General features: G+C 33.0%; 2 protein-coding genes across 4 annotated transcripts in view; both read right to left on the bottom strand.

Annotated features, from left to right (window-relative positions):
• The window catches only part of mtTFB1 (mitochondrial transcription factor B1), a 55,239-nt gene extending 53,403 nt beyond the window's left edge, over window positions 1-1,836 (bottom strand). Inside the window, exons 1-2 of the mRNA XM_089595032.1 lie at window positions 1,200-1,836; window positions 977-1,130 (exon numbers count right to left, since the gene is read on the bottom strand). Of these exons, the coding sequence (XP_089451158.1) occupies window positions 977-1,130; window positions 1,200-1,836 (791 nt within the window). The remainder of the gene's footprint in view (window positions 1-976; window positions 1,131-1,199) is intronic.
• A 59-nt stretch (window positions 1,837-1,895) lies between these two features.
• Window positions 1,896-26,930, bottom strand: part of LOC106638129 (Coiled-coil domain containing 56) — a 43,315-nt gene continuing 18,280 nt past the window's right edge. For all 3 annotated transcript variants that reach the window (XM_023391463.2, XM_089595033.1, XM_023391464.2), the window contains exon 2: window positions 1,896-2,194. In XM_023391463.2, coding sequence (XP_023247231.2) covers window positions 1,901-2,170 — 270 coding nt within the window. In that variant the 5' untranslated portion in view covers window positions 2,171-2,194 and the 3' untranslated portion in view covers window positions 1,896-1,900. The remainder of the gene's footprint in view (window positions 2,195-26,930) is intronic.

Genomic DNA, 26,930 nt, shown 5'->3' with positions numbered 1-26,930 from the left:
ATAGCTATTTTCAAAACATTTAGATAATTTTATTATTATTATTATATTATTTCAAATGGCAGTTATAAAGTTAAATTTTGATTTGTTGATTTGCAAAATTAAAGTACAATAATAATTATTTTATAACACGTAAACGTTAAAGCAATAGGTAAGAGACAGTCAAGTTCTATAAATTGAGATAATGTATATGAATATACGTATAAAACATTGATGCATTTAAAACATGTATTAATTTATAATATGCATAAAACAAGTATACATGTGTATCATTACAAAGATTATCCGAACTTACGTTTGGGTGCGGGGAGTTCTGTCGCTTCGTGGTTATGATAGAGCTAAATTTAATAGGTTATTTACTTAACCTTTTTAAATTAGGCGATACTTCCACGGTTATTATTATTTAACAGTTATGTTGCGTTCTAATTTGTATATGTAGTTGTATCATGTCATATATGTACATATAAGAAATAACAAATGTTTTATTGTTTTGTAAAATAATAGTAACACAAAAAAAAGTTTAATGCAGCGAGAACTTAAAAGTGACTAAAGTAATCAAGTTTTTTCGCTTATTACTATATGTCGATCCCCGACTTGCTTTAAAAACAGATTAGTATTCAAAGCAAAATTTTGCACCGGTAATATAAGGCTCGCGAAAGTCTTCATTCTTCTAGGCCAAAAGGTCTAGACCGCGAATTTATTTTATCTAAAAACTACCGAAAATATCAATATGTGAATGAATAAATATATTTAAGGTTGATAAATATACAACATTAATGAAAATGTATTAAAACTCTTTTACAGCAACCTAAACGCTTAATAGGGGATATCATCCAGGATATAGAATTAATATTTTCTTACTCTACAAGATTTTGGATACAAGCTGAAATATCATGATTAATACAATTTGTCATCAGAAATTTACCATAAAATGTAATGTAGTAAGGAATAATATTCAAATAAATTAAATTACCATTACCTAGCGCATTTGATTCCATGTTTTTGACGGAAGCTAAACAGATGTCTGTTAACTTTTTCAAAAACTTTGAACGTATGATGCGTTTTTGGTTTCCGTAAAGGGATAAATGAAACTACACCAACATCAACATTTGGTATAGGTACAAATTCTCTTCCTAAGCACAAATAGTTTATGTGTTACATAATAACTTAAATGATGACATTAGTATTATTTTCATGCTTACCAGGTATAATAAACTGCAGTTTAGGAGAAGTCCACGTTTGAGCAATAGTTGATAATCTGCACCTGTTTTTATCAGAAACTTTTGCAACTAATCGTTCAGCTACTTCTTTTTGAAAAGTTAATGTCATTTGCACTCTTCCAAAGGACCATGCACTTTTTTTGTCTGAAATATTTTGTAACCATTTAATTATTAAAGCAGTGGATATATTAAATGGTAAATTTCCTATAAGATGTATATTTGGAGCTTCATCATGCCACGCTTTTCTATGTACATCAGTAAACAATTCTGTCATGTTTGTGTTCATAATGTCATCGATGATAATTTTCATGTCAGTCTGTGTGGTGTAAGAAGAGTCTCGAAGCATTTCTAACATTGGTTTAAATCTTTCATCTTTTTCAACAAGTACAAGTTTTCTTGGACATTTTTTAATAATAGATCTTGTTAAAGCACCAGGACCAGGGCCAATCTCTAAGACATCCGACTTATTAATATTGCCGGCAAATTTTACTATTCTATCGGTGATTTTTTCATTCAGTAAAAAATTTTGTGATAACTGCTTTGCAGCGGATAAACGATAAAGTTTCACAATGTCTCTTACAGTTGGAAGAAGTAATAATCTTGAACAAGACATAATCATAAATTATTATACAAGTTATAAATGACAACTAAGTTATAAGTGTACAATAGTAATTTCTGTTGCGTTAATAATATTCAATGACTTTTTCTGGTTCATTAAAATCATCTAAGAAACTTTCTTGTTTAATTGCCCACATAGAATATAAATATATAGAAAATACACCAATTCCTAAAGCAGTTCCTAGATAACGATTCTTATAACGGATTCTGGACCATTTTTTAACCCGGTCCCAGTTTTGCTGCTGTACACGTTGAATATATTCTTTTTCAATAACATTGAGTTGACGCTCACTACATCTGTTACTCAATTTAGACACTCTGTCTCCATAATCCATAACTTATTTTGCTTCATAAAATATCTGAAATTAAGAAATAACACTTTTTTTAAATCTTGACAACTGTTTCTGTTTAAATTTTTTTAGATATTTCTAGAAATATTTAAATTAAAAGAAAACAAAAATTGGTATAACAAAAAATATACAAATTATACAACACGAAGGTATGCCAACAAATGAACAGTACGCTAATATAAATTATTTTTCTACGAACACTAAACTACAAATTTTGTTTAAAAATATTTGATGTCCCACGGAAAAATATCGAAATTTTAGTCTCTGGCTTTTTTGATGAGATAAATACTGCCAGGCTGCTGCCAAAAAACCATTTACCTGATTTTAAAAAAGTAGTAAAAAAACTCATTATATTGAATTAGATAGTTTCGAAGACATCCTACCAATAAACTTGATGATAGGTGGAGTGTGCTTGAGACGATCACGGCACCTAGAAAATAGTACCCAGCAGGATAGATAACCGAGTTATATGGGGAGAGGATCTACTCGGATATTTAAAAAAAAGGAGGACAATTAGAGATAAATAAAAATAGTATAGGCTAGGGAGTAACGGTACGTTAACATCCTGCAAATCCATATACATGGGATCAAAGTACTACACTATACTATAGACCTCTTAAATGAGTTAAAGTAAATTTTAGATGGCACGTATACTGACACCTAACGCTAATCTTAACATAACAAATAAGATATAAGAATTCAAATACTGACTAATATTTACGGGCGTAAATAAATCATTTGAGTTTTCAAAACTAGTAAAATAAAATAAATATAGTGGATATCAATAAAGGTCATTTTCTATCTAGACAGTAAATAAACAAACGTTGCAATGTCTCATACAATCCAGTAACTCAATAAAGTTTCGATAAGTTATATATAAACCTACATGTAACTTAAATAACAGAAAGTCTTTCGAAACGTAAGTGTGTTTTTAGTACAAGTAAAATTATATACTTTTCACCATCCTGTTACATTTATTTTACAATATACACTTATTTTTTTTCTTTTCTAATGATAAAATTTTAAGACTCTTAAAAGAGTCATTCTTAACGAACGTCGTCTTCTAATAAAGCTGACTGTGTAGCTCATAACTCTCAGAAGAATAAAGTGAAAACCGAAGCAAGCAGCAAAGCCCACACATCGAGTCAGCAAGTGGTCCCATAGTAAGATAAAGAAACTGAAACTTCGCACAACCTGCATCCATTTGCGCGGCGCTCAAGTTAGAAGCTTTCCACTGCTGATCAAGTGTGGTTCGTAATTGTATATAAGATACATTAGATACAAATGATGCACAGTGGAAAGCTAAAATATGTAAAAAGTATAAAATAGTGTAAACCGAAAAAGAAAAAAGCAATGAGAGGAAAATAACATACGTTAATACACATATGTTTGAAAATCCTAAGCTTTCCCTCTTTTTTTCCATATACAAATCAATAGTTGGACTGTCTGCTGTCAGTCTATAAGGGAGCGAGAAACTGCAATCCATATATTTCCAGTTTCAAATTGAAGAAAGAGTTAAGGGCATTCAGTATATCGGCCGGAGTTTCTACTACACCAACTTCCGTATTTTAATGAATTATTTTTAATAACAAATTATTTAGCTATTGAATTTTGTAAAAATTTGAGATCATTTGATCATTTGATGAATCACTTTCAAAAAGAAGTTATTTTTCATGATCATGAACGAGTGTTTAAATTTGCATAATCTAAAATGCAACTTCTTTTTAAAAATGATGCATCAAATAACTTAAAATTTTTGCAGGATCTCTAAAATAAAAGTACAAATTTGGATATTCTCATAGTTCTTGTAAATACTGAGTTTCAAAAACTAAAGTTGTTTAAGATGTTCACTGTAATATGAAAAGTTTCTACCGTACTGATTACCTCATATTAGTACATTTCTACTATAAATTAATTAGAATGGTAGTTTCCATACCTAGTGGCACATGTCACCAGGGCAAGCACTAAGCCTAAGGGACCTGAGAAGCAGGGCTCGACGAACTCCTTGTGCTTGCCCTGGTTGGATGCGCACCAGGTGCGAACCCTATTTTTTCTACTGATGGCGCACTAAAAGTCCAAGTGTTAAAAAGAACGCTTTAAGTAGGAAATAGTATGCTTCTTACCTAGGGCAGACATCACACCTTGCGTGCCCGAAAGGCGCGGTTGTAGTGTGTTTGTACCCGAAATGAGAACCACATTTTTTGTATCGAGTGCGGAAAGTGCAACTTTGTGTCCGTGGGCACACTTTCCGCCCACCAATTATTTCCCGCCATAAGGATGACTGAACGATAAAATAAACAAGAAAACAGTTTTACTGTCATAAAAATAAAAGAAAAGTAAGATAAAATTGTGTAATAATTAATTGTGAAAAAACAAAAATTAGTAATCTGTTATACTAAACACACAGATATACACCTTAAAATCCGATCTGCTAACTAAAGCGGTCTATCAACTCCTATGTACCTTGAATTTCCTCATCAAAACGATTGGTTATCTTAGTCCTGCTTTAAAAGTAGACATTCTAAATCCAAAATTCGCCTACGAGTGTAATTTTTTCTAATTTACAAAAACACAGTGGATTAATAAGAAAAATTTATATAAATAGAAGTTCGTACTACACGTAATACTATTAAATAGACTTTTTAATGCGGGCGTGTTGAAAAAACAACAAAAGAAGTGGCAAAAACTTTATCAACAAAAACTATTAGTTCGGAAATTTTTTTTAGAAAAAGACATTAGATGCTATCAATAACCAATTACAACATTACTAGAATTATCAAATATCGAACACTAATTCATTAAAAAATAAAAATTCTGAAACACAAGAAGTATGGACGCTCAAGAATAATTATTAATTAATTCGGAAATTGGTGTCTAGCAGACATGTTATAAATTTAAAATTCAATTGAAACCACGATTTAATCAATTCAGTATTATCGTGGAATAAGATTCTCTTGAAGGCTCTCCAGATCATATCAACACGAAGACATCAGATTACACACACACGTGTGTCTATTAGTAGGGCTTCAATAGCATATATATATATACACTGACTTTTTTACCATCATGTAACGCACACTAACCCCATCGAAAATTTTGATAAAAATAATAAGAGAAATAAGACCATTTACGAAAACTAACAATCCTAGTGGGCAAATATGTATTAATATTGATTTTATCTACATGTGTACGTATATAGTGAGAATATAAGTTTAATAAATAATAGAACGTGAATTCTATACGTTTGAGTATTTCACTTTAACCGGCTTCTCTAAGGATTGTACGCAAGACTGATTAGCGATGACTTTTATGGTTGTTTTTTTTTATTGTTTTTTTTTTATATCGGGTTACCGCGACAGCCTATTGGCCCAGTCGCCGGGGCCACCCACTCACCACCTATATGTGAGGGTGTATTGCCACACCCATTAAATCTTCTCTTTAATTGATACCATACAAATCATACCATGGGCACAGTGGAAGTATCTCCGGTGTAACACACCTTGTCAGTTAAGCTGACACTCTCTGCACCGGAGGGAAGTGCATCGGGTCAACTCGCCACTGTGTAGCCTGAGTCCGAAGCATCGGATCTAGGCTAATTAGCATCCCCGGAGAAGCCCCATGTTTCAGGGGCCACTCCTCGCCGGTAAGGCCGGCGATGCCTGCCTGGCATCGGGCCCGCTAATCCCTAGCTATTAGGCCCTAACACTGTTTCGCATTCACCCAGGCCCGAAGACTTGTGGAGCAAGGAAAAAACCCTGGAATTACTCTCAAGGAAAATTCCACGGAAAAACCCGCCCCGAAACAGCCGGGGTTACATAGGAACTTTTTCCGGTAAAACAGTTTTTGAAAAAATCTGCACTCACCGGGAATCGAACCCACGACCCCTAGAACAGCGTTGTATCAGTAGCAAGCACGCTTACCACTGAGCCAACGCCGCTCCTCGACTTTTATGGTTGTTATTACATCATTATATAAATTTTGGATCATTAAACATGTATATATCATATCGCATACTTATATGTATCAGTGAAAGAATTTATATTATGATATATAAATAATCACAACAAAAAAAAGTCAGCACGCCTGTCTACTTGCCTCATGGGCGGTGTGGAAAAATAGATGAAAAAGTTGTTCAGTTTTTTTTTTTTTTTAATTCTAGAAAAGTTAATATTAATTATGATATTCCTAGTATCAATAAGGGAGACCGGGGTAGTCTGGCCACCCTAACTTTATCACGTTGTTATGAACGACTACTTGATTGTAGAATAATTTAAAAAACGCAAATAAAAGGGGCCGGATGTGTAGAAATAGTATCCAATTTGTTGAGTTATTTATTTATAATAGATGTAGTTTAAATATGAAAAAGTGAATGCGTCTCAAACTGGCCATTTTACCCAGGGCCGAGGTAGAGGTGGCCATACCCCGGGGTACAGTGGCCATCGATTTAAAAGGTTGTTATTTTAAATGTTGCTACTAAACTTACGTCTAAAAATTGAAAATTTATGTAAATTAATAATTACTTACATAACAGATCGATAAATAAATATGTATATCGACATAAATATTTTTCTGTCAGTATACACATAGAATAAAGAGAAATATATATTTTTCGGTATATCGTAATTGCAATTGGAATTCATTCCAGCCTTTATCCACAGTTTTTCTCTTATACTTACGCACCATGACTTATTTTTATTGCACCTTTAATACCGAATTGACTTAGAATATAACTAATTACTTAAGTACTACATAACTTTCACCTGACACTGTTTGTTTTGTTTTGGCTATAAGTACGATTAAAAAGTTTAGGTTAGGATCCGCAGATTAGCAGACTGACTCAGTATTGACGTAAACAACAAACTCGATGGCCACTGTACCCCGGAGAGATGGCCACCACACCCCAAAATAGGACTATTTTAAATTACTTATAATTATATTTCTAAATAATATTTGGTAAAATAAAAAAAAGCAGATTGTAGATTGAGGTTCAAACTTTCAATTTGTGTCAATTTTAAATCGATTTGATGTATTTTCCGCTTCAGGCAAGTTTAATAATGTAGCTGTTCCTCCAAATTTTTTAACTATCAAATTTAATTATTTAAAAATTTAACAAAAAGTCATTCTATGGTTTTATTTTATTGACGGCATGTAAGTAGAGATATATTTCAATAAAAAAAAAAATATATTACATTTTTATCTCAATTAAATGGTTGAATATATCCAGTGGCCTGTTTACCCAGGTGGCCACGATTACCCCGGTCTCCCTTACATATGAGATCATACAATTTCGAAAGACGTCAGGCGATAACAATAAGAAAGGTAAAGTTACGGTGAAATAGAGTAGGGTGTTCTTAAATACACAAAAGAATATACCAAACAAACATTTTTATTTTTTTCCTCATTTTATAGTGGGCATCAAAAAACAGTAGAACAAGACGTTTTTAGAAAAGGGTGGGGCGGGGGGTGTAGACATACCGATCAAAATAATTATATAACGTAGACAAATTTAAATGTAATGTAATTTAATATAACATCGAGACCTTCCACCTCATAAACTACCTTTGTTCAAAAATTTTTTCTTTATAATCAAATTTATTGTTATTTTATGATGGAATAGAAGAAACACAAATTTATTGAACAGTGGAGGTGAGGTACAGACAATTATAAAATAACAGGTACCTTAAAAAATTCAGATTTTTTGATAAAAGAGATTGGTGACCACCATATGTGCCCTTCTATAACATATTAAAAAAAAAAAATTCTAAGTTTTGGGGGGGGGGAGGGCTGTTAAAGAGACACCTGAAATTCGATGCAGTGTATGGAGGAGGGGTGAGGTGAGTTTTCCACATTTTTTGTTAGGTAGAAATCACGGAGACATATATCAAACTTTCCCTCATTTTGTGGGTGGAAGAGGGGTGTAGGGGACCACTGGGGGTGTGGGAGGTGTCAAAAAATAGGATAATTATAATGATTTCTGAAAATATTCTTAGTTTATGTAAGGGGTAGTGGAGGGATAAGAAATTTTAGGATCCTCCACGTAATGGGGAAGTAAAAAAAAATTTACCTCGCTTTTGGGAGCGGGTGATGTGATTGGCTGTGGGGGGGCCAGTAAATTTGCGAGGGGGTCAGGAATATGGGAGGTTTCTACATTTTTATGGGTTGAATTCACAAAAAATTATACTAAATTTTGCCTTGAATTGTGGGGGGAAGGGGTTTCGGAGGTTATTAGGGGATGCGTGGACAAAACCACCACAATAACTATTTATTATAGAAAGACATATATCTGTATTTTTTTTTCAATTTATCATCGCCCGTAGGCTCAGACATGGCATTTTTACGCAAGCATAGTGTCAATAAGCCATCGGTGCACCTGAGTTATGACCAGATGTTTATATACGTATGTTAACATCTGGACCAACTCAGTCACACGTATGATCACGTAGATGAAGCGCCAGAGAAGCATATATGTATATGTATATATATAAGAATTAAATGTGTTAAGTTATAGGGCGGATACTCTCTCTCTCTCCCTCTCTCTCTCTCTCTCTCTCTCTCACTCACTCACTCACTCACTCACTCTCTCTCTCTCTCTCTCTCTCTTTCTGTGTGTAGAATGAGCCTGCAATGATACGCTGCGTCCTAAATGATGCTCGCATAGTAATTTACATAAACAGCCGCTTACGTTATGTTCAAAATTTTTGCACTGTATACTCGCTCCCTAGCTTGAAGAGGGAATCGTATACGCGCGCTTGATTGCGCTCTATCCCTTTAGTTTCTGGATAATATCAATGGTATTGAAACTTCTAAAGGAGTTAAATAACAATTTATTTGACAAGAATAACACTCCACTTCATGTCAGCAAAATTTATAGTTTCTATTAGTGTAGAAGGAAGCAACCAGAGAAACTAATTAAAATTAACAGAAATATGTGAGGTGCTTGTAAAAAATTTATATATTTTTTCATGATCAGAAAATAGCGACAGCTTACAGCTGCAACAAGGGGACAATAATAAACTTACAAACTTTTAATAGATGAGTAATAAATTATTGTTTTAATATTTTTTCTGTCATAATAGCCGTCATTGCATACATTTTGTTGTGCCAAAATAAGAAATAAAATAAAAAAATTCCACTTCATTTTACGAAGGTGAGAAGTTCATAAAACTGAAGCTATCTGGTAAACTTTACCTCTCTGTCTTCAAAAGAAAAAAAGGATGTAAAGTTTTTGTCAAGATCAAGTTGTATATATTAATTAATTTTTAATTAAATCTAATTCCTTTTTTTATGTTTCATTAAGCTGTCTAAGATTTCGACTATGGAAATTATTACGTCACTAGGGCACAAAGTACAAAAATGAGCGCCTGAAGGGCGCAATTATTGTATGCTAGTGCCCGAGTTGCGTGTAATGTTTTTCTTACCAAGGGTGCAAAAATCAACTTTGCACTCTTGGGCACATTATGCCCAGTAAACCACTTAATTCTTAGCAAATCCCCATGGATAAAAAAGTTTTTAACGCCATCTAGGCCCTTAATACTTTTTTGCGCTAGGGCCCAAAATGACTACAAGTGCGCAAAGTTTGGCCCGAGAGTGCAAAGCGACAGTTGCACTTAGTGCCTATGGTAAGAAATGGTAATTTTCGTCGGATAAGTGCCATCATTTCCAGGGCTAAGTGGTCGGGGTGGCGTAACGGTAGAGTTACAGTTCCGTCGATCTCCGAGGTTAAGCTGTATTTGGCGCGGTTAGTACTTGGAAGGGTGACCATTTGGTCGCCATTCGGGTCTCTCGCCCTTTCGCCTGTGCTCTTGATTCTTGAAAGTCGATTCACTGTTTCTCTGACGCTTCGTCTACGTGATCATAGGTGTGACTGAGTTGGTCCAGATGTTTATATACGTATATAAACACCTGGTCATAACTCAGGTGCACCAATGGCTAATTAACACTATGCTTGTGTAAAAGAATGCCATGTCTGAGCCTACGGGCGATGATCGATGATGAATAAAAAAAAAAAAAAAAAAAAAATTTCCAGGGCTATTTTTCGGCCTGAGAGATGTAAGATCGCCGCATCTCAATGGCACTTATCGAATACCATTTTTCTGAGGGCACACCAGCCTATCAAAAACGCCTGAGGGACGAAATTGACTTGGGAGCAAACTCTACAATGGTCATTTATAGAACAAAATTAGTTTCAAACAATAATTTATTCAAAATTGATAGTAAGACACAAATTTGTCTAAGTTTCCGTAAGTGGTATAAACTTAGGAAATGGATGCTAGACAAACAGTGCAAGCTCACTTCTCTTTTTTTAAATTGGCAAAGTCAATATTGGTTGTCTGGGATTCTGAATTTAAAAAAGGCGAATCCAAGAAAAATCGCATTATGATTGATATATCAAGTTGAGGATGATGAGCTCTGGAGAAGCTCGCCAGAACCTTAGGGAATTTCGGGGCAAGGCATAGGCCAATTCTATTAAGTTCATTTTCAATTAAATTTACTTTGTATCAAGTTCTATTTTATTACATATAAAATAATCAACAGAATTAGAAATACTAATTATATAATAACAGAAAGATAGAGTCATTTGCTGAATAGAAAAGCCATAATTGGTTTAAACTTTTTCTAATTAAACACGTATAAAAATGGAATACAGATGAGCGGCGAACGGCTTGACCAGCTTGTACGGTAAGCGGAAGTGCACTAGCAAGAGATCACTACTGCTCGACGGCGCAGTATACTCAAAACTTAAATTAGGTGCGCGCATGTTCACTATACTCGGTGCATACTCACACACAGTGACGAAACAATCCTAACGTCACTCACACGTCTCTTACACATTTATGATTTCGTACACATTAGCATTCATCCTTTATTTGTTTGAGAAAATTTTCGCAGAAAGCAGTTCCTTTAAATTTACTGTCTTCTGTACGAATAACTTTTAGTGTAGGTTATTAAAAATATTTGATACTGTCAGTACAAGACCAGTATTTTGTAAAATAAATACAAGTAACAAAAAATTTCTTCATCGGATAACGCAGAAAACTTTGAAATTTTAACTATGGTTTTTAAATTTTAGTAATATTCGTACAAAACATCATGTTATTGTTTTCATTATTGTTTATTTACTTATCGTTGTTTTTATTTTTTAAATCACAATAACAATAACACGCATGCATTCGAATTTTTCTTTTGAAAATTATTAACTGCATGAATAAAAGTTTTTAGATTTGTAACAAGCGATATCAAAAAAAAAAAAAATTGATACTAATTAAAGTTGTTAAGACTGAACAATATTTGTAAGAAATATTTTATTACGTATAATATTATTCATTATAACTTATGAGCATAAAAATCATCATTATTGAAAATATTACAGTATAAGCAAAAATTTAACTTCAACAGACATAGAAAACTACGTGACTTATCAAGAATTTTAACATGATATTTATAATGAGGAAAAAAATTTGAAAACAATACCTGAAAGTTTCTATGTGAAGCGAGATACGCGTCATGGATTTTTTTCATGAAAAATAAAACATTCTTTTTTTTTCATTTTCTTTAATATCTTAAAAACTATCAATTGTAGAAGGAAATTTGAAATACAAAAAGTATTACAAACATAATTTTGCGAAGGAATTATGTTTTTAAAGAAATCTAAGAACAGATTTTTATTTCTAAGCAAGTAAAAAAGTTTTAAAAAAAATTTTTATTAATGCGTCAAAATACATGTTTGATTAGTTGAATTTTATGAAAATTGGATGTATTATGAACATAGTGTAATAAACATTAAATACTTAGTTTAATCGTGAAATCCAAAATGGCAACCAGTTGAAAAATTGTTCATTAAAAATGTCTAGTCCTCGTACACTTACAAACTGCGATTAATAAAGATCTACTTTTTTTCAATCAGTAAGAAATAATAACGTCTTTAATCTCTTGAAAATATAGATTTTGAAATATGTTACAACAAAGGTATTTAGCAAGAGCTTGTAATGTAGACCGTATTTTAGTAATTTTTTTTTTTATTTGTAACTTTTATGTACAATTTTTTCCATTTCATTTAAGTCAATAATTTTGTCTTAATTGAGTGATAAAGATAGCAAAACATTGTGTTCATTTTATAACAATAAAGTACACGATGCCAGTGCAAGTTCCAGAAATTGCAATGGAGAGACGGCAAAATGGCAGCACTGTTGGAAAGCTGAGGAAAAATTACGTAGGAATAGGCAAAAATTCATCCTCGCACATGATTTTATTTATGCATAATTTATTGTGCAACTTAAGTTCCAGATAAAAATCTAAAACTGCAAATGGGCCACATTTAGATGAAAATTGAATTCCTGCATTTGCGTGGGGCACCCTTGTATCGTGCACTTAATTTCCGCGAAACATGCACAATATTATTAACTTCATCAGCACAGTAAGCCAAAGCTGCGGACCTAACTGGAATGGAGAAAATTGTGCATGTATAATAATCATTGACAAAACATCATGCTCAGCCTAAAGTCAAAAAGATGTTTTGGGAAGCCGCTATGAGCCAAAAAGTGAAACCATCGTTTTGAAGCTTCCATTGAACCTACAAAAAATATAAATTTTTTCTCACCTTCATTAGAAAATGAGAGCAAATAAATGCCACAAGTAACAAATAAAAAAAAATTATTTAAGGAAATGTTGTCCTTTGATTCAAGTTTTTGTTTAACATTTTCTTCTTGATTTTTGAAAAAATTTGAATTTTTGATAAATATAAGACATCATTAGTGCCAACCAACTGCAAAAAAAAACAGATCTTGATTCATCGTAGTTTGACAACCATACGAGGAATCAATATTTTAAATTAACAATGTTGCAGTAGGCCACCATTTTGAAATTTCGCGACCGCACTTGGCGTTTACTGTTAACTACATTTATGCTTATAACATTTGAGTTACGACAAATTTTAAATAATTTAATACGTATTAAGACGGACTTATGGAAACATTAAAAATTAATTTTTATATTTTTTTTTCAAACACTTAACCTTCATGCAAAATTATCTCAACAACTTTTGTGTTCAATATTAATTCCTACAATCAATAGTTTTTTGTAATATTAAAGAAACAACAAAAAAAATTTATTTTGAAATAAACTATTCATGGTGCAGACTTTCAGGTACACATTTTTTTCTGAATTTCAAGCCCAAATAAAATTCCGCTAAAAAAACAACGGCTACTTTTCTAGAGTTTTAGGTTTCCAACGCCCATTCAATAACTAGTATGTACATTTTGTTATAAAACACTGTATGCTGTTTTATTCCTTCTTTATCTATAATTTTCAGTAGTATTATTATTATGGTCAATAGTTTCAATTGATTAGGAATAATTATCTTGTATTCAAAAGAAGAAAAATTGTAAAACAGTGAAAAATTACGACAACCTTTTTTACTTATGTAGCACGACACAATACCGTCATTAAAAGGCTGTGAAGACTACGTGATTAGCACAAGGATACCAAGCACTGACCGTAAGGAATTATATGCTAATTTTACATTGCCTCTAACCACAGGCAGATAACATAGCAGCCGTCTGCAGTCCACGGTTTCTCTGCATTTAGTATCAGGGAGCGAGAGTACAGCTATAAAAAAAAAAAAAAAACATTAAACTGCAGTACAAAGTTAATGTAACTACTAACCCTTACTCGTAACTTGTATACATTTATTTTACTTATACAAATGAGGCGTTTCATGCGAAACTTCACAGGCCCGCCACGCGAGAGCTAAAAGTCTCGTTTTTAGCTTATTTGCTCGGCCTTATTCCCATCCTTAAAAAATAATGCAAATCGCATTCGGTGGATTTTAGTCAGCTTTCCGATGGTGTGGTTAGTTTTCCGAAAAAATTTCATTTTTACTAAAAAAAAAATACAAAACATGCTATGTCTCGAAAAAGGCATTTTTAATATTATTTTTGATAGGCTACATGGAAAGCTGAGGTTTTTTTTTAAATTTAAAACACCTTTTTGCACAGTGTGCTCTCATTGAAAAATTCGAGTAAAGCGACAAAACGACATTTAAAGCAGAATACTAAACTACCTCTTAAAAACTACGGCGACTGTATTAATGTAGTAGTATGCAGTAACTCGATTGAAAAATGTTTCTTAAGTGCAGAATGTCTATATTGTCCCAATATGTCAATATGTCAACGTTACGCCCCTATCTTCTTAAATATTTTTAAAATCAAACAGGAATCGTGGTTTTAAACATACAGATGTGCCATTTCTACACAAACTTTAAATTCTTATGAGTTGATTATTTTGCTACGTTTTGCTACGAAGCAACCACTTTTTATTAATCAACTGAAAGAAGATTTAAAATGTGGAAAATTGATTGTAACTTGTGATGTTTCGGAAAATTATGCGTTTGTTATACAGAATTCAACCCAATATTTTCATTGGAACAGTAACCAAGCTTCCATTTTTACAGATGTAACTTATTATAAAGAAAAAATAAGCTCAAACTCATAAGTATTGCTATTTTTTTTTTCGATAACCATAATCATTATACAATTGCTGTGTATGAGTATCGAAAAGTTATAATAAATTATTTGAAATCCAAGTTTGTAGTAAAGAAAATTTTTTACATGACTAATGGAGCCAGTCAACATGTCAAAAATAAAAGAAATTTTAAACACGTATTTTTCCACAAAAAAGATTTCAAAATTGATTGTATCTTATATTTTTTTGCTACTGCTCATGGAAAGGAAGCGTGTGACGGTATTAAAGCCAACTTGAAGATAAGTGAAAGATGTGCAAGTCTTTAAGCTTTCTCTAATAACCGAATTTTAACAGCAGAAAACTTGTACATCTAGACAAAAAAATTATTGCAAGGAAACAAAATTTTTTATCAAGTAGAGTCGTACGAAAAACATTGAATTAAACTTAAGTCTCAATTTGATGAAGCAAAAATAATACCAGGTACTTAACAATTCCACTCTGTCATGCTAATCGATGATTAAATATGGAAATTAAAAAATCTCTATAAACTCTGAGTATTAACTTTTTCCTGAACAAAATGATAAACCCAAAAATCTCGAACTTCATCTAAAACTAAAAATATTAGAAAATGTTTGTATAAAAAAATTTTTGAACTAAAAATATTAGTTAATTTGAGCGAAGTGCGGCACGGGGCCGTGCCAGCCCTTGGCGCGAGGGAAAGTAACCACACCATTTGACTTTGCGGCGCACAGTGCGGCTGATTCCGAAAAAGCTGGCCAAAAGTAGAAAAAAATTATCTAGTTAGGGTTTTTCTTTCTAATACGTTGGCTTTAGTATAATCGTAAGAGCCATGAAATACTCATAAATTTGACGATTTCTGTTTATCTGCTTCGTAGTAGTTGTTGTAGTTCTAGCTTTGTTCGAGGACTGTTGATAGTGCTATGATGTTACTGAACGACGCATGTGTTTAAAGTGGTATAGAAATAGTAATTTAAAAATAATTTTAATCAGATAGAATTGAATCAACATCTGAAAGTAAAAAGAACAAGAAAAAAATTTATTAAACGATAATAATTTTATATGTGCAGTTAATTAGTAAAATGAAAATTATTATAAACTTTAGTATTTGAAATCGTTCGTTTATCACACGTTACTATGAAAAAACTATTTTGTTTCGCGTTGTTCGGCCACAATACTTATTTTAAGTTGTACTTGAATGTATTTTGAATATATTTAAAAAAAAAGTTGTTCTCTAGACAATCAAGATGCAAGACAGAGCTCAGCCACTCTCTTAATTCATATTAGAGTTCACGTAACCGGTAAATTAAGTGGGGAGACAAACATAATCGTAACTCATGGTCGAAAGTGAAAATACAGAGAATAAGTTTCCATGGTTCTGTCCAATGGGTACGAGTGTATGTGTCCCACCAAGCAATTAGTGCAGCTGGCGAGACTTTGCTTCCCCACGTAGGTCTTACCGCGCAATCGCGTCAAACCTTCCGTTCACGCTTACATCGACAATAATTGTAATTAAAATATTGTAGCAGTATTGTAACTAAGAATATTTCTGAAATAAATATTTTAATATTAAATAAAAAACTAATTGCTGAACAAATCAGTTAAACAAACAGAAAGATAGGAAATCAAATAATTATTTACTCTTTTTAAAGCAACGTTGGCTCAGTGGTAAGCTTGATTGTTACTGATACAACGCTATTCTATGGATCATTGATTCGATTTCTGGTGAATGCAGATTTTTCAAAAACTGCTTTCATCAGGAAAAGTTCCTATGTTTCGGGGCGGATTTTCTGAGGAATTTTCCTTTAGAGTAATACTGGGGTTTTTTCCTTGCCCCACAGGTCTTCGGGCCTGAGTGAATGCAAAACAGTGTTAGGCGGATCTGATACGCCAAGAAGGAATCGCCAGCCCTACTGGCGTGGAGTAGTCCCTGAATCATGGGACTTCTCCGGGGATGTTAATTAGCCTGGATCCGATGCTTCGGCAGAGAGCACCGGCTTAACCGGTGAGGAGTGGACGTCCTGAAATATGGAGTTCTCTCCAGGGAAAGGCTACACAGTGGAGAGTGGACTTGGTGCACCATTTGGTGCAGAGAGTGTCAGCTTAACTGGCAAGGTGTTGTTGGAAATTCAGGTTGATTGATTTATTATTGGCATACAATTAAAAATACATGCTGATTTCCTACCTACTATGTTAATTTTTCCAGTATTAATAATACGTATTAAAACAAGAGTGAGTCATGTTTGTCTGTGAACTAGATCACTAGCACGCCACTCTGATAAGTTCCAGCTTTCGATCAAGAACAAAACCATTTTTTTTCTTTTATTCCTTTTTTGTTTTTTTTATGCACACTACACTCTATAAAAAAGGCATCAAATATAGATTTTAACACAAGGTCAAACTTGCTTGGTATGGAGACAGTACGTATGAATATGTGGGGACAACTGCACACTTACATATGCAAATAAATAATTCTGCTGGAATCGTCAAATAAAATGTTAGAGTTTAGATGATTTTAAAATTTTGTCATTTGAAATGTAACATAATTAATTGTGAGTTGTTAAAATTACTTTACTCCTTACACCATTCCAATCTTTATAAATTTATTTACAAATTTCATCAGTTTTTCATTCTATTATTAAAGATTCCAATACCTATATAAATTTTTTGAAGCGAAGCTTTTTTGACGCCATTCTGGGGTCGGGAGTGAACCGGGAAGAATCGACAGTTCAACATGCTTCCTCACTCCGCTCAGTTTCCGCAGCAGCGGAACGTGTATATATATATATATATATATATATATATATATCTTGAGCTGCTGCTCCTGCACTGCTACTGTATTTGGAGTCGGTCGTAAAAGCTCGGAAGCGGTCAAGTTTTGTGGTCTTAAAGGCTTCTCTGATCTTTCATCGACTTCGTATACCAAGTCGTATATATACATGCACCCGAGCAGAAATGACAGTTGGTTCCTTCTTTATTTCGTGGGGCCCTTCTTAGGCAGCCTACTGAGGGCACAAGTAGGCGCGTCAGGGGACGTGCGTGAGGTACTTATTAGGGCAGCCTACATAACCTACCTTTATCTTACCTTACGAATTGTATATATCGTCATATCAGCTATAGTCGCAGTATTAATTGTAGCGTAAGACTATATATAGGCACACAAGTTTAAAGTGCTTATATTTAATCCTATCTGAATAAACAATGAGTATTCCTATAAACATGAGATTGACAAAATCAGTTAACATAACATTTGTTGTCAACTAAAAAAAGTTTCTCAAAGTACCGGTTTTGGAGTCGATCGTTGTTGCTTCAAAAAACTGCGATAAAAACTATTTAAAAACCGCACTAAAATTATAAAATTTTCATATGTTACAGTTTGTACGCTGTAATTCAACTGTCTGCTATTAGGTCAAGTTCATCTATCATTCAATAGAGTCAATTTGTTTTTGTGTATAAAAAAAAAGTGAACTGCAGTGTGAGCAGTTCATTTGTATTTATTACTTGATTATTATTTAAAAATACTTAAGAGTTAACTCATACAAATCATATACACATATTGTTAATTTGCAATCATCAGTGAGTGACATTTTTAAGGTTACATTTACATCTTCATTTGTATAAAAATTGATTTATGAAGAAATTAAATATACTTCGTTCGAAAATAAGCATGACTTTTATTTACTTATAATATGTATATTCCTTAATGGAAATATCTAAATTTATAAATTGAAAGGTGTTTAGATAATTTCAATTGAGGCAGCCTAGTCAAGGCCTACCAAACACTCCCTAACGCTGCCAACGTAGGACCTCAGTAGGCTGTAGAGGCAGCCTAAGTAGGCCCTACTGATCGCCTACTTACAATTACTGCTCGGACAGCTACATATACCGTCCATATATTTTATACTATTTTTCATGAATTTATTTTATAGATTTCTAATTATATTGTTCGTTTTATTTCAGAACATAATCCTTCCTTACATGTTTGCCAGTAAATTGTTGGATGTTTGAAACATTTATATGTGTGTATCCTTTGGCATGTGTATGGGGATATCCGCTTACTTTGCTGGAAGCATTGGTATCAAATAATGATTCGTTGCCAGCTTCGATTCTGCCAGGGGTCCCAAGACACCTCACGCAGTTTTTTTTTTTCTCTTTTTGAAATTATCCAAACCGATCCAAAAGAAAGATTTTATGCGTAAAATCATTATTCAATCAAAATAATCCTTTAAAATAAATTTTCTCCCTTATTTTGCTTTAGCTTACTTTTTTTCTAGACTCTTTACCACCCTACCCCCACACAGCCCTTCAGTAGTCACATGCCTCTTACTGCAGAGTTTTTATCCCCCACCGCTCCCAAAACCATTTTTGTGGAATCTAATTGAAATCTTACTAACCATCTCGGATATTGACACCAACCTGCACACATGTATGTATACATGTAACTTCATTTTAAAATTTAACTATTCGGAAACTACGATGAGACATTAACCCTTAAAATAAACTAATATGATAACATGTATTATAAGGAGGTATTTTTTAGTATACCAAGAATTAGAGGTTGAAAATTTTTTTTTTTATACTTTCATTTCTTTGAAAAAATCAACAAAAATAATAAAAATCATTTGAAGATCACGCAAGTGCAATAATTGGCGCTATAATTACGCACAAAAAGCTAGATAATCTATGTGCATGGATTATCCATGAATATATATAATCGATAGTGAGCAGAGAGATGTAGCAAGTTACGACGGAGAATCATCTGCGAATTGGTTACGAAAGACACTGACGCGCAAGGTAACATATTTTTCTCTAGCGGGCCTGAAACGCGGACATCCGCTGCTAACCTAGACCTGACACTCTTTTGTACATCGATAGACACCGCGGAGAGAACACGCTAAGAAGAATAGGATATGGCACGAAGGCCAGCATTGTGAGCATCAGTGTAAGTATATCCATTAGTGTATATCCACTACTTGTAACTGCACTGAGAGAAAACTAGCGCGTCTGCTGCTCCGCAAGTACAGCCATTGCGCGAATTAACCAAGCAGCCCTCGACTATATCAGTGGCGCGTCAGCTGCACCACTTAGGCTGTCCGAGCGTCCAGTGTGGATCGTCAGTACGTACTTTACATAGTGCAGCTACCAAATGTGTCTATAGTCCGTCAGCGAGTCCAACATACGGAACAGCACTTGGTATATATGGTACAGCAACCCGTACTCTTTTTATCACCATTTTATAAAACGTATAGTGCTTTAGTATATTTATTGCGGATGTACGTTGAATGAAGGATGGACCACTTCCTTTAAAGATATACAGCATATTCCTGTGACTTCATGAAGTGGTGTCATGGTTAAAAAACTTTTTTTAACTCTCATAACCTTATTTATATTAGACAATACATTTGTATTAATATAATATAAGCGATATTCTTCTCTTGCCTTAATTTAAATGAAATAACGGAAATAAGTTTAATTTTGAAAAATTAACGACTTCCACCTATGTTAATTATATTCGTAAATCGTTTAGTAGGTATTGTCGGGTTGACAGGGGACTTAGATAATATATAGTGAAAAGTTTGTTTAAAAACTACACTGGCTACAATAATAAGGAAAAAATTATATTCTTGTTATTAGTCACCGTATGCTGAAATATTTGTTTTTTCATGATAGAAGTGGTAGTATTTATAAAAAATATTTGAATTCGAATTTTTGATTAAAATGAACAAGTTTCTCAAAATAGAAAATGAAACAAAGTTCTTTGTCAAACGATTTGTGTCCAGATGTGATAAGGCAGGTGTCTACTGAAAATAAATATTAAAACTCTGACATTCAGTGTAACTTTTTTCTAAGTACGCTAGAGTAAACCAAGTATAGTGAACAGTTTTTCATAACTTAGTGGTAAGTACAAAGATAAACTTTTCTGCAGGTGAGATTGGTGAGGAACAAATTTAGTTGTTAGCACTTATTACAAAACTGGTATCAAAGCACATCCCCAAACTAGTCTGAAAGCCCATCCCCAAACTGGTCTCAAAGCACATACTCAAACTGATCTCAAAGCCCATCCCCAAACTAGTCTCAAAGCACATCCCAAAACTAGTCCCCAAGCACATCTCAAAACTGGTCTTAAGACTTACCTCATAACTGTCGTCAAAACTAATATAAAAAGTGGTCTTACATTTAAGTTTTTTTAAATCCCTGTCCTGAGCAATCTGTAAACTCTCATAGCGACCAAATTCAGGCCTTCTCTGGGAAAGGTGTCAGCAGCTACAGTCAGTATGGATGTAGTATTTTGCAAACAGGTCGATACAAGGTTTTAAAGTGCTTCATTAACTTGTGGTAATCATACAAGGAGTTACAGTGAATTTTTAATACTGTCAACATCTTTTTTCAAGGCCATGTTACAAAATCTCACAATTCACCGTACAAGCAAGTATTGAGCTTCCACATGTGTGTACTCGTCTAGACCATTCCATGGCACCAACTGGATGCAGCAACTGTTCATTGAGCTTTATTATTTATTTATTTAATAAAATATTAAAAGTGCAGACAAGTAAGCGCACCGGGTCATTGAAGATTAGCTGATTGGGGTTTTATTTATTTAATAAAATATTAAAAGTGCAGACAAGTAAGCGCACTGGGTCATCAGGTATTGGCCGCTTGTTTTTTTTTTATTTATTTACTAATTAAACAAAAGAGCGGACAAGTAAGCGCACCGGGTCATGGGGGATTATCCGTTCAGGGTTTTATTTATTTTATAAAATATTAAAAGTGCGGACAAGTAAACGCACCGGGTCATTGGGGATGAGCCGTTCGGGGTTTTATTTATTTTATAAAATATTAAAAGTGCGAACAAGTAAGAGCACTGGGTCATCAGGGATTGGCCGCTTGTTTTTTATTTTATTTATTTACTAATTAAACAAAAGAGCGGACAAGTAAGCGCACCGGGTCATGGGGGATTATCCGTTCGGGGTTTTATTTATTTTATAAAATATTAAAAGTGCGGACAAGTAAGCGCACCGGATTATTTGGGATTAGGCACTTGGGTTAGATGTATTCGGGCTTTCAGCGCTGTGTCTTCGAGTTTTGGACGTTCGAACGACGCGCAGATGGTAGCCCAATCAGAGGTCGGTTGCGCACAAGCGTGCGCGAGTTCTCAGCACGATCTCGGCACACTTGCCTCGTGCGGCCTCATGTATAGTTTGTGTATACAACTGGTCTATGGATGAATTATAGACTGAGCTGCTGCTAGCTGCAGCCAGCCCCTGCCTCGTGCAGTGATGCCAGTATGGGCGACTTATCGCCCATTGGGCGATTTTTAATAGCTAGTGGCGATAATTTTTTTTGGCATGGCAACTAGTCACCAGTTGGGCGATTTTAATCATAAGCTATTTAACCAAATAACCCAATCAGTAATAACACAAACACCAATCACCCGATGGCCCGGGTCATTTACTCTCCACTTTAGTAAACAATAAAATATTAATTAATAATATCACTGTGTTATAAACAAATATTTTAATATTTAATAGAGTGGCCAGTAAGTGCCTCGAGTCATCGGGTGATTGGCGCTTGTGTTATTACTGATTGGGTTATTTGTTTAAATAGCTTAGGGTTAATTTATTATGCATATGAAATTCTGTCGAGTTATTGGGTTATTACGTCTTGCTCCATATAGCTAATTTGAATTTTGCGCCATATCATCCGCCACTTTCGAGAGCACTGGTGGATACAAGATGTAAATCTTGTGATTTATTTTTTAAATTATGAAAAATACCACTAGATAAAAAATAAATTGTCATGAGCATGGACAAAAAAAAGCGTTATTTAAATATAGGTACTTGTCGCCGATTAAGGCGATTTCATTTTTCGGCAGTGGCAACTTTGGCGACTTTTTTGCCTTCTGTTGGGCAACGATATTTTTAAAATACTGGTATCACCGGCCTCGTGTCTCCTATGATTGGCTACTGCTAGCTGCAGCTAGCGGCGGCTCCGACTGCTCACTATAAACGATCCCTTTAGCATCATTGCTTCAGTTGTATTATAATAATTTGAAACTAATGTAATGTTGTCACTGTATGTCACGCTAAAAACTCTTTAGTTTTTTTCTCTCCGATTTTGCATAGAACCGCTATTTCAAATACTTTTGTAAAAAATGGCATCGATATAAATAAATATGTATGACATAAACAAAATACTGTGCCACATACAACAGCGCGTGTTATGTATTTGGTTGTTTTTTTTACTTTACTTTTTTATCCATTGTCAAAAATAAAAAAATTAATAAGAACATACTATACATTTCTTTAAATTTTTTACATTTTAAATATACAAATTATGCAAAAACGAGTTCTCATATAATTATATACAATCAAAAAACAGACGAAATGGGGCAGTGGGGCTCCCATGAAATTCTTTTTTTTTGCAAATAGTAAAATATACTTTCAATTAAAAAATTAATAGCTCGCATTATAATTATGTTTATAATTTTCTGTTCTAACCTTAATTTTACAAGCCCTCAAATTTATATCAAATTTCCGCAAAATAGGTCGTAATTTTGATAATCTATATTTCAAAACAGCACCTTACGACCGGAAATTTTACGTGGGGCGAGTAGGCTGTATCAGCGGCTTTCAGTTCGCAGCTATGCGCGGAATCACCCACGTATCAGCTTCATTGTTTTCTAGGGCTTATACGGTTTCAGATGTTTTTTTAAAAGATTTGTAGTCGATAATATACACAGCAATATTAGCAACGAAATAATAACCCAATTTTTCCATGGATTTACAGTACTCTGGCAATACTGATAATGTACATGTAAGATATCTAGACAAGTTATAATTCAGAAGCCTTTTTAATTCATTCTTTTTATTCACAAATTTTTTTCGTATTTGTATGATGCTCACTGATAAAAGATATTCGAAACTATTTATTTCTTTATTATGATTTTTATGGTTTAAAAAAATTTTTTTTATTACTTTTTATATTGATAACTAATTTATTTAACTTTTTTTTTACGGTGTATAAGATTTACAAAATTTACTCACGAAAATGTATTAAAATTAAAATATTTGGATGTACGCGGGTGTATATATGTATATATTCTATAATCAATCATGTTTCCTGTTTTCCATGAACTGTAGCCCGTTTTCATTTTTTTTAATTTCAACTCAGATTACCTCTGAAGAAAATAATTTTGATTATATTGACCGAATTTTTTTTAGAATTAATCGTATCGACTCCTACAATTCAATTTTTTTTAAAATTTTAAATTTCCTTACATAAGTCGCTGATGTATACCTACTTTTCCTCCCAAGGGTGGAGTAAATGTCTTAAGTTCCTTTACAAACAGATGAGGTCGTAAAAGTTTATTTCAGTGTACATTGGTATATCTATGTGTATTTGTCTCACTCACTTGTCCCCCGGATTCTCTCAACTAATTGTAATAAATCATAATTTACAACTATATTTTGGTTTTCAAAAATTTGTAGTTTATTGTCAAAACAAACAGTTTTATACTTAATATATTACTTTCTGTTAGATAAGTGCTATCACCGCTGGTGGTATATCGGCCCAAGGGACGGTAAAGTTGTAAATTGGATGGCACTTATATGACAAATCCTATTTATGTTAGTTACCGATAGCGCAATTAAGTTGAAACGTCCCAAACAACGACTGAAGTAGGCAAAAACTTTTTTTATTAAATTTACTTTCTGTAAATTTTTGATGATTAAATTTTTTCCTTGTTGTTGTTATTATTAATATTATATTAATTAAAGCATGTAATAAAGTTACACTAATCATATAGGCATTGGTCACGAAAACATAACATAGAAATATTATAGCCAGCCAAAAATATTTACTGATTATTGCTAAAATAGATGTTTTATTACAAAAATAATTAATTAGTAAATAAAATAATAATAAAGCTTTGTTTCAATGAATTATTTTTCAGTTTCGTTGATTTAAAAAAAAAATATAATAAATGTGTTCAAAAATGCAGTTTTTTGCGGTTCTTTATTTTACAACATTATCTGTTCGGAAACCTAAAAGATAACTAAAATTCTTACAGAATAACTTATTTGGATCATAATAAATAACAAAATAAAAACGGGTGTGTTTTTATCCGAGTGCGTATGCATACGACATGTCATACATCATCATTTCCTCGATTGATTTTTATAACCTTTGATACACTAAATGAAATTTATAATTTCATTAACATATCCGAAAAGTTACTTTAGCCAATATTCGATCGGGTAATTGAGGAAGTATCAAAGACATTCGTTATGTACACTTCTTAAAATTGTGGAAACCATCTGTACTCCAAACCCTTGTAAAAATTATGCCAAAAAATTGAAAATGAATGTTATTGTAAATGATGCATGGAAGTGGAGGTTAGTTAAGTCTTATATATAAATCTAAATGACAACATGCGTTATTGGTATTTTGAAAATTAGATACTTTGTAGTTCTAAATGTTGAATGTAACTTAAATAAATACATAAACAAGAAAATGAAGAAAATACATAAGGAAGCTTCGAGCAAACACATTTACTGCGATTTTTTTCAGGATAGTTAAATAATGAGTATCGTTACCGCAGTACCACTCCCCGTAACTACCGCTTAAAGGGTAAAAAGCGATTGCTGGAAATTAGATTTTTAGATATTGGCATTCATCCACTAGCAAAATCAGTTTAGTTATGCGACTTATAAGCGTTAAAATAAAAATACAAATTCCTTATTTAATACTACATTTTTTTTTTTTATTTCTTAATATTTTCTTCTTCGCGTTCTTTATACAGTGAGCAGAAAAAAGAAAGCGCGGGAGAGAAAAGACAAAAGTGGTTAGCAAAGTTTACCTTGATAAATTGAAAAAATAGGGTGAACCGTATGATTGGCTCATAGGGTAACATATATTTGAAATGTGTAAAAAACATGAACTGTTTAAAATGAATAATATTGCTCTACGATATATAAATATATATATATATATATATATATATATATATATATATGTTACGGTAATATTTTTAGATATTTTAAATGTGCTACGCAAAACTGTAAGGGTACAGCATTCAGAGAGGAACAAGGACCAATGATGCTTCGACGTAAGCACTCTGACCACTGTTTCAAGAATGAAGACCAAGAACAGATCGAACAAATGAAAATGTGGCTGAAGTTGCAATGTCAAACGACATGCACAAAATATTTCAAAATATTTCAGGATGAAGAAAGCATGTAAGATATTAGTCGTACTATTTATAAGCCGACATACCATATTGGAAATTTTTAATGATTGTAGAAAACGGCTCTTTTCAGCACTGTTCTGCGTGTAAAATAGTACATTCAATCTTTAGGGCCCAAAGCCCATTGTACGGTTGTTGTACGTTTGTACCCGAGTGGCCATCACTATTTTTTCGCCTTTCTAGAAAAGTGCTTTGCATCTTTGGCAGACTTTGTGTCGACTTGTGGGGATGAACATTCTAGCTCTCCGAGCCCATAGTTTCTTCCTGCCGTTAAACGCAAAGTATGCCAAAAATGTCATTCGTAACTTGGGCACAAATTTACAAAAAACGTGCCCGTAATTCCTTAGCGTGGGCTGAAGGTGCAGTTTCATGGACGTTCGATTCTAGTTGTTATTTTATACGTACAGTTTACAATTTGTAAAAATAATTTATTAGTGACAAATAATCCTTGCCTTAGTTTCAATAGTTTATGCATGGAATATTACAGTTTTTTGAGTAATAAGTCAATTCAAGTGGAATATGCGTACAATCCATTAATACCTTACTGGATTCATACAGGTACATAGTAAGAATTTCTTGTAAATTTCTTTTTTTGTTTAAAATTAAAATTATAAAATTTGGTTTATTACGTGAGTTTTGTTCACTTTCTGTAACATGGGTTTGTACATTTGTTACTCAATCTATTGTAATGGTTCTTTAACGAAAGTACTTCGACCACCCCTTCAAGGGTGCACTACTTCTTAACTCCGTAGAAATTGTCTTGGTAAGAATTATATAGCAGTGTTAAATATTCTAATTTTTTTCATTAATTATGGTGTAATATTTATAACTGTGAGTACAAAATAACTTTTAACTATATTTCATTTAGTTTTTTGGAAACTGTACCTTAACTATTGTTTGTTTTTTCATCGTTTAGTTTGTATAACTGCCTTCATGCCAGCGCACGAGTATTGCGAGATTTATTGTACGCATACATAAGGGTATGCATCAATATGCAAATTGACATAAATTTAACAACTAACT

Source organism: Copidosoma floridanum, unplaced genomic scaffold (genome assembly GCF_036245765.1).
Source record: "Copidosoma floridanum isolate Cflo_tuat_1 unplaced genomic scaffold, Cflo_Japanese_pri ptg000024l, whole genome shotgun sequence".
Lineage (NCBI taxonomy): Eukaryota > Metazoa > Arthropoda > Insecta > Hymenoptera > Encyrtidae > Copidosoma > Copidosoma floridanum.
This window is presented reverse-complemented; position numbering and strand designations above follow the sequence as displayed.